The 16,425-nt window shown below is 42.9% G+C and overlaps 1 protein-coding gene across 1 annotated transcript; it reads right to left on the reverse strand.

Moving 5' to 3' along the window:
* Positions 1 to 484: 484 nt before the first annotated feature.
* LOC141807672 (ladderlectin-like) lies at positions 485 to 1,770 on the reverse strand. Its single transcript, XM_074693827.1, has 6 exons — positions 1,713 to 1,770; positions 1,597 to 1,632; positions 1,391 to 1,482; positions 884 to 1,009; positions 687 to 786; positions 485 to 555 (listed from the first exon to the last, which is right to left on the reverse strand). Exons 1-6 carry the CDS (start codon positions 1,768 to 1,770, stop codon positions 485 to 487), a joined length of 483 nt encoding a protein of 160 aa, XP_074549928.1.
* Between the last annotated feature and the right edge of the window lie 14,655 nt (positions 1,771 to 16,425).

Genomic DNA, 16,425 nt, shown 5'->3' on the forward strand with positions numbered 1-16,425 from the left:
ATATATATATATATATATATATATATATATATATATATATATATATATTTGTCAGCTGTGATTTACTGGGGACCAGTCCAGGGTGCACCCCACCTGGTGCCCTAAACAGCAGGGATAGGCTCCAGTCCCCTACAGCCCTGAACAGGAGGAGCAGTAGAAACTTAATTAATTAATGATGTTGACAGTTTTCCCCCTAATCTTTTCATTTCTGGGTTTTCTTTTTGAGTCCATCAACTTTCATTTTCTGCTTTGAATAATTGAAGAGGAAACAGAACTTTGACAATAAATTGAGACTTTTTATTGATTACACACATTTACAAAGAACTCAAACTGTCCTGGTCGTACAACACATCCTTACCATAGAGAAGAAAAACATTAACAGAGTGATCCATCACATGTGGATCAAAGAACACAGTATAAAACAGTTCATTCAGACACTCAGCAAGTAATGGACTTTAAACAGCAGAAATCTTCCTCCACTCTGTCAACAACCCTTTAGGTTCCTGGAGCAGATGAAGGACCGAGCAGTACCACACCCATCGTTCTGCCAACCAACTAAAAAGAGAAAACATTTGGAAGATTTTAATTTCTAAGGCCCAGGGCTGACTTATCTCAGAGAGAACCAGGTATCAGGGTCAATAAGAAAGAGGAGTCTGCAGGTAGAGCAGACAGGTGTGTGGACTCACGATTGTGTCTCAGAAAGATGCAAGAGTAGCTGCTGGGGTTAGACTGGTGGTACCAGTTTGTGTAGGAGAAACTATCAAAATTGGCCCACAACCATCTCCCCTAAAAGAGACAAACAGCAAGAGAGTAAGGGTTAACTTTAAGTCTATTAGAGACCTCTTTGCACTTGCTCTTAGTCTACGCCTGAGCCTAGACTGACCTGCAGGTAGAAGCCTCCAAGCCAGGGGTAGCTGAGACCCATTCCTTGACTCATCAGTTGCAGGAAGCTGTACTGCTGACTGTTTTTGGCTGAGGCAAGATGGGCCCCCTGACTTTTACAGAACTCCTGGAGGACAGAGGAAGGGGCTCATTGAAACAATACGTTTGGTATGGTTCACAAGACAACATGAGAAATCACAAAAACCTAAACAAGCTGAGTTGAAATCATAAACATCAAAAATTAAATAATAAAACTGAAAACAGAGAAAGAGTTTAAAATAGGCCCACAGACAGCATTTAGGAAGAAATACACGTACAACACACAGCTCGACAAATTGAAACATGACAGACAACATGAGAAAACACGTCAAACAATGAAGAAACATCATCAAAACAACACACAGATAAAAAAAAAACAATGGACCAGCCCTGAAAACAACATCACAGACATTATCAACAGAGTGAAACAAAGACTATTTCAAACTGTGGCAGGACTTAACGTCAGTACCTCAGCATCGAACCATGAAATGCGGATGGTATTGAATTGGAAACATTCAGAGTCGCGTTTGAACCAACCAGGAGGACAGTAGTTAAAACGAGCTGCAGAGACACAGAGGACATTCACTGTCTGATCTTTAAATAGAAGTCGAACCAGGGTGTTTTCTGCTCAGAGGATGTGCACACACAAACTGAGCTCTACAGACAAGTCCTCACCTTCAGGAGCGCTGGCCTCCTGGAACAGAGCTTCATCTGAAACATGGACAGAAACAGGGGTCAGGTAAGCTGAGAGGAGTGGATCTGACATGGTGAAGTGTTTTCTGTCTCATTACCATCCTCAGCTACAGGGACAGGATCAACAGCCACCAACTCTTCTTCCTCTTTGGGCATCACCTCCTCCCCCAGCTCTGAAACATCAGCAGCATCAGCAGCTTAGCTACCGCTCTTTTCTATTAGTAATTAAAGCTGGATCAGTGACCATTCAAACAGCTGATAGCTGCATCAGAGACCAGGACCAGACACAGAGCTGCTTCATGTCAGGACTCCTATGTTTCTCCTCCTAATCATTTGTAACAGCAGCCTGAATCTCCCCTCTGTGGGTCATCCTGCTCTGTGGTCTGAGTACTGTGTTTGAAGAGGCTCTGTGGGTCACCCTGCTCTGTGGTCTGAGTACTGTGGATGAAGAGGCTCCGTGGGTCACCCTGCTTTGTGGTCTGAGTACTGGATGAAGAGGCTCTGTGGGTCACCCTGCTCTGTGGTCTGAGTACTGTGTTTGAAGAGGCTCTGTGGGTCACCCTGCTCTGTGGTCTGAGTACTGGATGAAGAGGCTCTGTGGGTCACCCTGCTCTGTGGTCTGAGTACTGTGTTTGAAGAGGCTCTGTGGGTCACCCTGCTCTGTGGTCTGAGTACTGTGTTTGAAGAGGCTCTGTGGGTCACCCTGCTCTGTGGTCTGAGTACTGTGCTTGAAGAGGCTCTGTGGGTCACCCTGCTCTGTGGTCTGAGTACTGTGCTTGAAGAGGCTCTGTGGGTCACCCTGCTCTGTGGTCTGAGTACTGTGGATGAAGAGGCTCTGTGGGTCACCCTGCTCTGTGGTCTGAGTACTGTGTTTGAAGAGGCTCTGTGGGTCACCCTGCTCTGTGGTCTGAGTACTGTGCTTGAAGAGGCTCTGTGGGTCACCCTGCTCTGTGGTCTGAGTACTGTGCTTGAAGAGGCTCTGTGGGTCACCCTGCTCTGTGGTCTGAGTACTGTGGATGAAGAGGCTCTGTGGGTCACCCTGCTCTGTGGTCTGAGTACTGTGCTTGAAGAGGCTCTGTGGGTCACCCTGCTCTGTGGTCTGAGTACTGTGGATGAAGAGGCTCTGTGGGTCACCCTGCTCTGTGGTCTGAGTCTGCACGCCTCAGTTCACTGACCTTTAGTCTGCTTCTCCTCTTCAGCTTGAGCTGCACAGAGAAAAACGCTGTTAGAGAACCTGTGTGTGTGTGTGTGTGTGTGTGTGTGTGTGTGTGTGTGTGTGTGTGTGTGTGTGTGTATGTGTGTGTGTGTGTGTGTGTGTCTGACCTGCAGAAGCAGCACACAGCAGGGTGCAGATGATCAGGGCTGTCTTCATGGTGATGATCAGCTGTTTGTTGGTGGATTGAGAGAATCTTCAGGAGCACAACAGGAGTCTCACCTGTCCTGTCAGGTATTTATGAGGAAACACACACTCTGACAGTCTTTATATACACACCTGGAGCTCAGTGTTTGGCTTGGAGTGGGCAGGACCTCTGTTTCTTATCAGTGACTCAGCTGTGTCCGACCTTCTCCTCTGACCTGTTTGTGCCGGCACGTGAAAATTTGTGTATCACAGATTGAACACTTCCTGCTGGTCTCAGGTCAGGTCAGCTGGGTGTGCGTGTGTGTGTGTCCGTGTGTGTGTGTGTGTGTGTGTGAGAGAGAGAGAGAGATAGATAGATAGTGAGAGAGAGACTGAACCATAACCCCAGGCTGAGCTGATCTTGTTGTTGACCATCACTCAGTGTTTCAGCTTCAGTAGGATCAGCCGCTGATGTTCACTTTTACTTTGTTGACGAATATCACTGTTTTATCTTTTCATATTTAGACAGAAGTTTAACCCTTTATCCCTCACTGAGATAACCCAGTCATAGTAATGAACCCCTGTCGCTGATTAAAGTAAGAGCAGATGATCGTGTTCATGTCTAAACACTTAAAGCACCAATATAAGCTGGCATTGGTCTCATTACAGCAGGAAGTGAGAGTATTCTGGTGCAGGAAGTAGATCACCTGTCACTTTACAGGACATCATCGAACCTCCTCAGGTAACCACGTCAACAGACCTCCTGCCATGTCTCCATCACTCAGTCTGAAAAAGGGAAATTCTGTATAATCATTATCAGCCCAGACAGAAGCGGGGCCAGCACGGCATGGGGAGGCTCAGAAACCGTCAGACTCTCAGACTGTGGCTTGGTAATCACACAGAGTCATTGCCTCATATTTTTAGACCAGAAATTGCAGCTTGGTTTGGACCTGGCTACTTTAAAACAGCTCTCTAATTGGCTGGTTTTTATTGGTGCCGCCACAGTAAATGCCACGTCACTTAGGCCCCGTTTACACGGAGACTCCCGCAACGATTCTTCCTTTGCGTTTTCAAAAGCCACCCGCGTTTACATGAGGACGGCATGAAAACTATCCGCGTTTATACGACTCCAGGAGGACAAGTCTCCTCTTCTGCTCTTTCTTTTTCTGCCGTTTTGTTGTGTGAGACGGTCGGCAATCCAACCATAACGCGCATTACCGCCAACTACTGGCTCAACTGGAAATGTGGCTGAGCGCGGAGCCTTCACCTAAAACTGCGAGTGCGCATGCGGTGACGTCAGCGTTTCACCCTGAGACGCTCCGCTCTGTGTTTACACGAAGCTGGATGGAGGAGCGGATTCAGATCTTTCCACTCTGGGGAGCGTTTTCAAAAGTTTGCGTTTTCACTGAAAACGCAACGTGGTCTCGTCTAAACGGAAGGCCAAAACGCAACGAAATGTTTGCGGAATCGACCGTTTTCGGCGTCGTGTAAACGGGGCCTGAGACTGACTCTGGTTGACCCACTTTTGTGTCTTTTAATGGGCTCGGTACATTTTTTAACCTAGTGCTTCTTAAATATACACTGAAATATCAGTTGATAAACCAGATCACAGCATGATACTCAAAAAGATAATAACAAAAATGATCATTCATAGAAAAACTTGTAGTCACACTAGAGCAGATTTTTATTTATTCATTTATGTAGTTAGTAAATTGTATCCAGAATGATAAATTAAATGTACCCTCCAGCTTTATGTGTTGTTATATCTGATTCCTTCAGGTCTGTTGAAGTTTTCCCTCTTCTCTGTGTAGATGTTGGTGTTGCTAGTCTACCTGTTGGTCTAATTGGCTCTTTATTGACCCTCCTCCAGGTGCATCACTTCTTGTCCTGCCTTTATTTTAGGACAGTGACATCAAAGATCGTAGGCTTTGAGCTGCAAGCTGATGACAAGCTGGATGGTCCCTGTCCACTAGAGACTCAGGGACACCGTGTCCATGGTTTCCAAAAATAATTTCAAATTTGGTTACATCTGCCCACCGAACGCAATCATGCTTAAGCACGGCACAGTTTGTATGGCCAGTGTGACTGCGCTCCAAAGGCTCGCCCTCCCATGCTACCTATAGAGACCCTAGGTACGATAAGCAGCCTGGTGCTGAGAACACAGTGACTTTGACAGATATTACGGAACAAGGAGGTCTTTAAGATGGAATGGCCACATGCCATTAAGAGCTTTGTAAGTCAGAAGAAGAATTTTCAACTCTTTCCTAAATTTTACAGGTAACCGGTGTTGAGACGCTAACACTGGAGAGATGTGCTCTCTCCTCCCAGTCCAAGTCAGTACCTGAGCTGCAGCGTTCTGAACCAGCTGAAGAGTCCTAATAGACTTACTAGGACAGCCGGATAAAAGAGAGTTACAATAGTCCAGCCTAGAAACGAAAGAATGGACTAGTTTCTCAGCATCGCTCTGAGACAAGATGTGTCTAATTCTCTAAATATTAGATGTGAGAGTTAAAGGACAGGTCCTGATGGAAAAGAACTCCCAGGTTCCTGATTGGGGTTCTGTAAGCCAAGCTGATGTCGTCCCGGGCAGCCATGCTGTTCAAGAAAGGCTCTCTTAGATGCTTAGGGCAAGAACAATGACTTCAGTCTTCTCTGAGTTCAGCAGTAAGAAGTTTCTGCTCATCCAGGACCTTATGTCTTTGAGGCATGCTTCAAGCTTAGATCAGTGGCTGGTTTTCGTCTGGCTCCATTTTCTATTCGTCCTGCAGGGACAAAATGGTGTTTCTGAATGAGGCACACAGACGAATGAACTAAATCACATCAAAGTAGGAGAAGAGAGAAAGTAATTAGGATGTGTGGACATAAATAATGAAAGATCATTTAGTCTCCTGTGCAGAGACAATTTGGAAAATAATTTGCCAAAATGAGTGAACTGTTGAATTACGCAGCACACACGCGGAGTAATAAAAAAAAGGTACGCAAAAGTGCAAAAAATTTTTTTCTCTTTTTTAAAATTGTCCACAAAGAAAAAACTCAAATTAATCAATATAATCAATACATCACCCAGGTCTTATATATATATATATATATATATATATATATATATATATATATATATATATATATATATCTATGTAGCTATGAAATTAACTGTCATCATTAAGGAGCTGTGTGTGTCATTATTTAGATCAGGAAACACACAACCTGCCCAATTGAGACATGATAGCCAATGCCGCTCTAATGGAAATAAGGCAGAAACATCTCGCACCGAACACCTAACACCACACACTCACACACTCACACACACACACACACATAAACACACACACACACACACACACACACACACACACACACACACACATAAACACACACACACACACACACACACACACACACACACACACACACACACACACACACACACGTACACTTTGTGGGGGCTAAACGTGACTTTGTGTTGTAACTTGCTTCAGATTCAGGTCTGTGATAAGAGATTAAAGAATTTACTGGAAGCCCATGGCTCATTTTTATGATGACTGATAATAACATGTTTATGCTACCATTATCAAAACAAGAACGAAACCTTTAAACCTTTTAAAAGACAGATAATGTGCCCTGGTTTGAGATTATAAAACACTGTGGATAGCTCTCAGAGATTTATCATCTTTGTCTTCCTGGTTCTGTCATTGATCTGTGTTGAACAGCTCCATGTTGAAGTACTATCTGACCAGCAGACTGAACTGAACTCAGCACAATAAGAGAGGAGAAGTGTGTTTGGGACGGTGTTTGTGGTGATTCCTGTGTGGACTTCTGCTCCCTCTCTTTCCCCTCCCCTCTCTGAGGAGCTGCTGCATACCTGAGCCTCCTGCACACCTGAGCCTCATGTTCAGTCAAGCCGCGCCGGCTCTTAAGCTCTGGCCTGGGTGGAGAGTGGAGACTGGCGCCAGTGTATTGAAGCTTCTACAGCGGTACCAGTGCTCTCCTGCTAAAGTATTTCTAGAGAAAATTTCAAGCTGAATTCCCGTTTGCCTACCACTAACGTCTGTGTCTCTCTCCCTCCTTTTCCAGGGCCTCCCTGTTAACCTGCAGCAGCCCAAACCAACATCCATGCAGCCACAACTCTCTTCCTCAGAACTCTGGACTTTCACTCACTCACTCACTCACTCACCTGCTGTCAATAAACCCCTTAAAACTGCTTTCTCTGCCTCTGCCTGCTTCTGGGTCATTTACAAACAAGTTAGTTCCCCCAAACCGTAATAGAGTTTCTGTCTTGTAACAAAGTTTCTCTGTAATTATCTTTTACTGCTTGAAAGCCTGTTCATTTCCCTTTAAAGAAGCCTCATCTGTGAGGAACAGTGGGATGAGCGGCAGAGCTGAGAGTGTGGGTTGTGTTCATGAAGAATGTACCATTCACAGATACAGCAGCTGATCCATGGTAAGGGAGAGGTGTACAGACCCAGCTCAGTAAGCAGCATTCAGAAAACAGCTCAGACCGTTGAAGGGGTGTCTGCAGCCATTAAACTGATGACTGACATCAGTGATTTCCAAACCATTAAAATCTACTTTCTGTAGCATGTCATAGTGACCCAGTGTGTACAGACTGTGTACAGGATGAGGTTGTTGGGACACACTTCCTAAGCCTTTTCAAACAACTAACAGTCATTGGTTTTGGAGAGACAGTGCATGGAGAAACACCACCAGAGCAACAGAAGGGGTTGTAATTATCTGAGTTCCCTGACTCTGTGGCTGTGCAATGCCAGGATGACCTTATTAGGATTTAGGCGTGCGTCACATATGAAGGATGTTTGAAAAGACTGGGCACACTTCCCCAGCTTCTCTGTGTCTATCACAGAATCAAACATTTTATTCCATTTGCAATTTCATTGTACTTGTTGCAATGACAAATAAAGTTCTATTCTATTCTTTTCTATTCTAATCTCAGCGTATCCTCACGAAGAGGATAGCTGTGCGTGTGTGTGTCCCTTGATGGACAGGTTGTGTTGATAAAGCTCATAGTCAGACTCTGTGGGCTGCACTTCCAACACATTTTCTGCTTGGTTACAGAAAGCCCATTCCCACCAAGCGGTCCAGAGTGAATCAGCATAGTTTGGATTGGGTTGAATCAGTAAAGCCTGATCCTCTTTGTGTTTCCACAGTCTTCCATGTAGGCAGCATGTAAGCTGGATACCAAAAGCTGCATCAGCTATGTTAGCATGATGCCATAGCAGCCCAAAACAGTGTACCCAGCCAATAAATCCAACGAAGAAGAAAAAAGCGAGACAGTTAACAAAGAGCAACGGTGAAGACATCCAGCATTTCTTCTTCTTTGCGATTTGCATGTGACTCTGTGCATGGAGAAATACAGCAGCCACTGTCCCCAGTGTTGGGCAAATTACTTTAAAAAACTAATTAGTTATAGTTACTCACTCAGTTACTTTGAGTTGCTTACTCAAAAAGTAATTGAATTAGAAACTGAGTTACTCCTTCATAAATGTGATTAGTTGGGGAAAGTAATTATTTTGTTACTTTTTGAAAAAAAAAAAAACAACTTTAATTTGGCAAAAGAGTTCTGTTTTTGAGCAGGTAATGCTCTGAGGCATAATGTTCACATGTATGTTCTTGCCTTTTCAATCTATGATATTTAAGTAGTGTCTGTTTACTTCCATTCTGAAAATGAAGTGCCTACAACAAGACACACCAAAACATGAAGTGTCCACACAATAAAGATCCTCAAAACTCAGTGGTAGAGTAGTTGCTTCACAATCGGAAGGTCAGGGGCTCGATTCCAGCTCCTGCAGTCACATGCTGAAGTGTCCTGAATCCCACTGTTGCTCAGTGGGGTGTGTGGTGTGTGGATGGTGTAAATGTGTTAAACGAAAGAACTGATAGTTTGCAATAGGGAAACCTCTGCCAGTGTGTGAATGTAGTGTGGATGGGTGAATTAGACTATTGTAAAGTGGTCTGAGAGACTAGTAAAACGCTATATAAGTACTAGTCCATTTACCACTTGACATCTCTGAGCTGAGAAAAGAAATACTTCAAAGACTGTTAATATCTGGGCAAGGGGCCTGATGACCCCAGGAGACTTGGCCTTCTCGCTGCGAGTCTTCCACCACCCACAGCAGAGTTAATACAAGCAGTGTTGCCACAGTTACTTTAAAAATAAATCGGATTACTAATTACTCCTTTAAAAAGTAACTTAGTTACTTAAATGTTTACTTGATTTTAAATGTAACTAAATAAGATTGAGTTACTTTATGATATTTTCTTTTTAAATGTTTTGTTTTAGTCTAGTTTTTATCAGTTCCATTTTATGCTGAAGCTTTAGCCTATTGATCCTGTATTTATTTAATAGAATAAGCAAAAATAAATGTTGCCAGAGTGTGGGCTCACAATCCTCAGTACCCTGCTCGGGGCACCACAGTGTAAAAAGCACGCCCCTATTTGCCACCGGGTGCCTCGTTGTAGCTTACAGAGGGTTCAGCTCTTGGAATAGAGGGAGTTACAGTGAAAGACCGGCCTCACCTTTCCCCCAGGTAAAAGTCAAACAACTTCTCAGGCATTTATGGCTGCAGTGCACTGATCTCCCTCTAATTGATTCCGAAATGTTTCAAAGATCTGAAGCAAACTGCCAGCACAGAGTGAACAACAAACCATAATACTGTCATCTTTAGCTGACAAACTCAAAACAGTGACTGAGTTTCCAGCCAGAAAACACACATCCTTCCTCTCCCCCTGTGTTGACCTTTGTGTGCTGGCTGCTATTATACTTGAGTTGTCCTCATGCTGGAAACAAGATGAACACACAACTTCCGTCACTCCCAGCGATGCAAGAAAAAAAAGCAAATAGATTTTTTACAAGAAAAATGAAAAGAAAAGTAACACACAGTGACTTGGATAAGTAACTTTAATCTGGCTACTGGCTTGGAAATAGTAACGTGTTAGATTATTCGCTACAGAAAAAAGTGGTCAAATCAGAGTAGTGTGTGACTTAAGACCCGTTCCCACAGAGTGGTTCATGGCGTCACGCTATTGCTTACCAGATGCTGCTTTCAGCATCTGGCTTACATGCCGCCTACCACGAGGGGGCACAGTTTGCTGTGGAAACGCAAACGGGATCAGGCTTAACTGTACCAAACCCTGCCAAACCAAACTGAACCAAACCGGACTGCTTGGTGAAAACGCAGCTTATTAGCGCGTTACTGGCATTATAGAATACAAGCAAGCATCCATGTCCTGAAGAGAGGTTTGGAGACTTGCTTTTTTCTTGCAACATTTGAATTTCAACCAGGAATAAGAATCATGTCATTTTTGTATAGTACAGTCTGAATTCTTCTAAACCAGTTTAACAGATCACACAAGTATTGCCGTTGTGGTTTTCTCACATAGAAAAACTTCACTTTCAGGGATGATTATGACACATTTACTCACTCTTGGAGCTGACTTTCACGTTATCTTTTCTGTCACTCTTACAGAACCAACCTGCATGATTCATCTGTGGAAATTAACCTGAATCATTATTTATCATGTAGCAGATTTGTGTTTGATATGAGGCATTGTAAGTATTGTATTAAATGAATAAATTAAAAACCAAAAAAACAAACAACCATTAAGAAAACAAACTTAATTTTCATTTGCTTCAGTCACAAAAAAAACATCAATGAGGCCTTCTGAATGTAACTAACCCTCACTCTTCAGACACTGCAGCTTGGGATCACCACTCTGTTGCCCTCCCCTGGACGCCTATGCTGTCACAACACAAAATTTTTGATGGGCTGTACAAACCCTTCCCAAAACATTTGATTACCATGGAACATTAACCAATTAACCAATGTCAAAATGTTCATCCTATTGAGGCGCAAAAATCATACACAGGTACCCCTGACCTATTTCCAACTGTAAGTCAGCTAGTTGTATTTGAAAATAAAATTTCGCCACATTTTTACCCTTTCTTCAAAAATGAATGCATTTTCATATTTTCATATGTACATATATGCCCCAGGTTACCCACAATCCTAGTTTCTCTCTTCACATCAAACTGTAGAATACAAACTGATGAAGGAGTGAATGTGAATTTTACAGCCTCCTTAAGTTTTAGTAGTCAGTAAAGAAGACAGAGGTCACCTCATGGACCAATGCTCCCAGCAGCTCCAAACAACTACACAGCTTTACTAAAACAGCACGATGCTGCCACACAGTGGTGGTTTGGAGCTCCTGCATCAAGCTCTTAATCTGAATATCTGATCCTAATGAAACTGCACATATGGGTTGTGTAAAGATAAAGATTGGAGCAGGTGAAGACCGTTTATTTCGCATAAAGACACCTCAAGGTTAATAATCCCAACAAAATGATTTACAAATGTCTCTTCAGATTTTAGAATACACACTCTTTGTACCTGTCTACAATATTCCTCTCCCATCTTGCAATTGTCCCAGTAATTATCCTTGATCAAAGAAAATACTGTTTCTATATCTACTTTTTAACGAGTGTTTATTAATAAAACTCTGGATACGTTTCTTTCATTCAAACAGAGTTAAAAACAGATGTGAAATAATTATAAGTGTATCTAGTTGATGATGTCCTTACCAACTTGTAGGCTTTACCATTCTACTTGTTGGCGTTGTGGTGCTTTTTATTTTTGTCCCTCCAGGCGTTTTTTCTCCCAGGCAAACTTCTCCCTGGCATCAGTAAGCCTCTTTTTGAGGGGCTGCGTGAGGGTGCATTCAGGGCCCTTTTTGCAAGCCACCCCAATCTTTGAACTGCAGCCAGAGCACTCTTTAAGTAAGCTTCCAGGCATCATCAAGAAAACACAACTATAATAAATAAGTTTCCAATAAAATAAGAGAATAAGCCCAATTGTCAATGTTGTTAAGGTATTTAGCATTAATGGCTACATCTAAACAACATTCTTTTGTCATTTCCATGACTGTATGCTTAATATGAAAGTGACAACATGCTTAGAATTTCTCAATCAGGCCATTACTATTTCAAATTTGATAACTTCTTTGGGTTAAGAAAAACTGACCTTTGCAGGAAGTTATCCCAGAATTACTTGATCAAGAGCAAGAGCAGATTTGAGTAAAAACAAGAAACACGTTGATCAAAGTGTTACTTGTCCCCAGGCTCTTTGGTTCGCAATGTTATTTTGCTGTTTAATTTGCATAAACCCCTATCCCAGCGCCAAACAGACGAGCGTGTAAAACAAAATGTGTTTCAAAATAAAGGTCCTGTCAAAATATTAACATTACTTGTATAGCTGTTTATTTTAATGTGTAAAATCCTCATTATTTTCAAGTAAGGCCATGATCAAGTTTTTTAAGTGCAACTATCCCCATTATATACAAAATCAGGTTGACAAATTATTGCAGATAAACATGTTCAATGTGATATCAAAATATGTTACTATGACAGAAACATTAATATTGTGTTTAGTCCGGCACACGTCTGACCCACACTGTATGGAGGGAAAACTGTTTCCTGAGCTGGTCACAGCTATGCATTATGAACAAATATTGTCATAAAGGTGTGAAAAAAAAACAAAAACAGATGAAACAGTTTAATAGACTTTTTGACACAAGTGTCATTATACTGAGTGTTTGAACTCAATTTATACACAAGTGAGTTTCATTGCATCCTTCATTTTTTAAATCAACAGAGCCTAAAGATAATGGCTTAGGGATGCTGTAAAATGACTGTCGGAGTTTAAAAAACTAGGCAGCTCTGCATCTGACCCATTAACCTATAGGAAAGCACTTATAGTTGGGTCATTTTGGAGCAAAACGTGACCGTGGTGAGCGAAGGTCTGTTTCTCAATGGATTTGTCATCTAGGAGGGCTAAAAAACAAATTTAGCCGGGGTGCATTTTTTTAAAAATGGCGGGGAAATTTTTTTAGAGGCCAAAATCCAAAATGGCTGTCATGGCAATGATCTTTTTAAAAGCTTGACCTACAATGATGGACAATACATGTTTTCAGACCTTATTTTTGTTGAGAAATACATATTTCAGGGTTACATATTGATTTGACCTTATTTTAACCTTCAAATTCAAGATGGCTGCCACTTTTGGTGTTTTTTTAGGGTTTTTGGGGGAGTTTTGCCATTTTTTGGGCATATGTTTTTCAGTGTTGTTACAGAGTCTCTATAGGGTTATAATGGAAGCTCTGCTCATGATGAATTGAATACTATACAGTTCAAGTTCACAGAAATAACATCTGAAGTCAATAAAGTAGATGTTTGTGTGTAAACAACACTTGTTGATTGCCCATTTCCCATTAAAAAGGATTATGCAGAATGACTTTTCAGGTCTAAATCACATTATTTTTGCTCTATTAAATTCTTTTGCAGTGTCAGACCAATGAAAATGAAAAGATTCCTTTATTCCGCTCCCATTGAAACCACTGGAGCAAAGACATATGTGTGTTGTCAAAAGGAAACTGCAGGCTCTTTTCAAATTCACCTGATACATACAGTGTATGAAAGTAGTATGTACTGCATGCTGCATACTACACTTAAGTAGTATGTACTTTGACTGTTCTGTTAGGTTTATTTTGTAGCAAAGTGGAAATAGGATTTATTTTTTCATATATGATTTATTTTTCAAACTTAATTTTGATTGTACAAAAGAAACCACGAGTAGCCGACATGTTGACATTTCAGTAATGTAAATGTTTTTTTTTTGCTTATTTTTGCTCAATACTGGACTTTTTTGACATCAACTCATGGATATGTCTGCTGGACAGAGAGTTTATTCAAGAGAGGAGCTTCTTGCACTATGATGGAGCAAATCTTGAGGATATCACCCTATTCCTGCTGAGATAAAGAAGCCTTTCCGAGGATGTCGTGCTGGTGCAAAGTTAAAGGCCAGGAGATGGAGATACAAGCCCTTTCTTCCTTCAGTCATCATGGGGAATGTCAACTCTGCCCAACAAAAAGGATGAACTGGAGATACTGGTGAAGACACAAAATGTATACCGTGAGTGCAGCCTCATGTGCTTTACTGAGACCTGGTTGAATCAAAACATCTCTGATTCCTGTGTGGATATCCCTGGCTTCACGCTGATACGTCTGGATAGAGACACCAAAGCTAGTGGCAAGACAAAAGGTGGAGGACTGGTTTTATACATCAATCAGAGATGGTGTAATCCTGATCATACTACAGTCAAGGTGAAGATGTGTTGTCCGGACATTGAACTGTTGGCAGTTGGGATGAGGCCATATTACCTTCCCAGAGAATTCAGTCATATAATAACAATCCTTGTGCACATTCCACCCAAAGCAACTGCTGAAGTTCCATGTGATGTTATCCAAGAAACTGTTGCCAGGCTACAGACTCAACATCCTGAGGCTTTCATAATAATATCTGGAGACTTTAATCATGTTAAGCCTGGCTCACACTACAGGATTTTAAAAATCTTATAAGATTCTGAAATTGGGCTGTATCTCACACATAAGGAGAATCTTCACAGATCATCTTCTCTAAAATCTTAAGCACGCATGAACTGCAAGATTTGAAAATACTGACCAGCACACAATACAGGATTTCAACAAGATTATTTGACCAGAGAGAGTGATGCACCACATGTGCTCAGTTGTTTGATCTGAGGTTTTTAGCGCACTGGTGGGACAGGAGGAGAGAGAAGCGGAGCTGTCTGCAGCGGTGCCTTTCATCCATTACGCGCACGCAGAGGGACAGAGGTGAAACTGTTGCTGTATCAGCCAAAAATTGCATGATCTCACACCGATCACTGATAAAACAACAGTTTGCTACTGTATGAAAATGGCGTGGTTATGTGTTATTTTTAAAGGCATTACTGAACTGGCTGGAGTGGGCCAGTGGAGCGACCCGGAGCCTTTCAGTTGCACTTTGAGCCTGCGTTTGTTGTCTGTTGGCCGGTCTCTGGGGCTCTTTCTAATTGTCTGTTGTCATCCTCAGTGAGAATGAATGTTGTAATCATCCACATAAATATCAAACAGGTTTGAAAATTATGCTCCGACGAGTGTGTGAGACAATCGTGGGGCTAACCGCTCACACTAGAAGATAATCTTGGCCAAACGTCGGGGCCGATTTTAGTCCCCGACCAGATTTCTTCCTCGATTGTGCATGCAACTACTGTAACAGTTAGAAAATGGACACCTGAGGCCAGTGAGGCTCTGAGAGACTGCTTTGAGTGCACAGACTGGAATGTATTGTTAGAAACAGATGAAAATAGTATAGATATTGATAAACAGGTTGACTGTTTTACTGAATACGTCAACTTCTGTAAAGACAATATCATACCATCAAAGACTGTACTCCGTTTCTCCAATAACAAACCCTGTGTTACGGTATTCAACCAGTAATTAAACTTCAGACCCAAAAGCAGGCGGAGGCAAAGGAAGCAGTTGCAAAGGGTTTTTATTATTCCAGGAGTGCTGGGGGTGGGGGGTGGAGGCAGGCAAAAGTCCAGGAGGCAGTGTGGGAGAGCGTGGCAGAGTGAGGCGGAGAGGCAGGAGGCTCGTGGAGACACTGGGGGGAACAAAGGAGAACACAAGTTATTCACAATGAAAATCACTAGTAAGATTTCTTGTAAGTATGAGATACTCAAAAGCGACAGCCGATGTACCACTGGGTGAGCAGGGAATAATCTGGCACCGAGTCCTTCCTCCACAGAGCTTATATGCAGCCTCCAGGTGATTATGATCCTTCGCAGGTGTGCAGAGTCATCAGAGCAGAGTGAGGGGAGGGGAGGGAGCCCAGAGAAACACAGATCACCACACCCTGGATCACAAGTGACATCAAGGATATCCTCAATCAGAAAAAGGAAGCTGCTCCTTCTTCACATCTGTGTCTCTCCACCACTCCTGCTACATCCCCTCTTACACCTGTGCCTCCTCCACCGTCACCGTCTGTCACAGCTTTAGGAGTGAGGTTAGAGTTAGGAAGACTGTGCTCAGGGAAGGCTGCTGGTCCAGATGGTGTGTGTCCAAGACTGCTTAAGGACTGCGCTGCCCAATTGTGTGAACCCCTTCAGAGGATCTTCAACCTGAGTCTACAGTTGGGTCAGGTCCCGGCTCTGTGGAAAACATCTTGTATTGTACCGTTACCAAAACTTAAATGCCCAGCAGAACTTAACGACTACAGACCAGTTGCCCTCACCTCACATGTTATGAAAACCTTTGAGAGGCTGCTTTTACGTCTGTTGAGACTTGGGGCTCTAATTTCGCAGGGGGTGCAAGCCTGGCGCAGCCTGCGCAGTGCTAATTTCGTGCGGCGCACCGCCGTGCGCTGCCAATTTGACAATTTGGTAGACCGTCTGCGCAGAGATGGGTGTGACGGCGCGCCAGGGGGAGTTGACGGCGCACCAGGGGGAGGTGTCCGCAGATTCATGTTGGTGCAGTGACAATTTGGTGCCAAAAAAGTGCACTGAAAGCTCGCCAGCTCCAACCTGGTCTATCCTCAGCGCAAGGCGGAGCGCACCCCACGCAGCTG

This window comes from Halichoeres trimaculatus, unplaced genomic scaffold, assembly GCF_033239565.1.
Source record: "Halichoeres trimaculatus isolate MK-OKI-2021-1 unplaced genomic scaffold, fHalTri1.1 fHalTri1_scaffold_2, whole genome shotgun sequence".
In the NCBI taxonomy this organism is placed as follows: domain Eukaryota; kingdom Metazoa; phylum Chordata; class Actinopteri; order Labriformes; family Labridae; genus Halichoeres; species Halichoeres trimaculatus.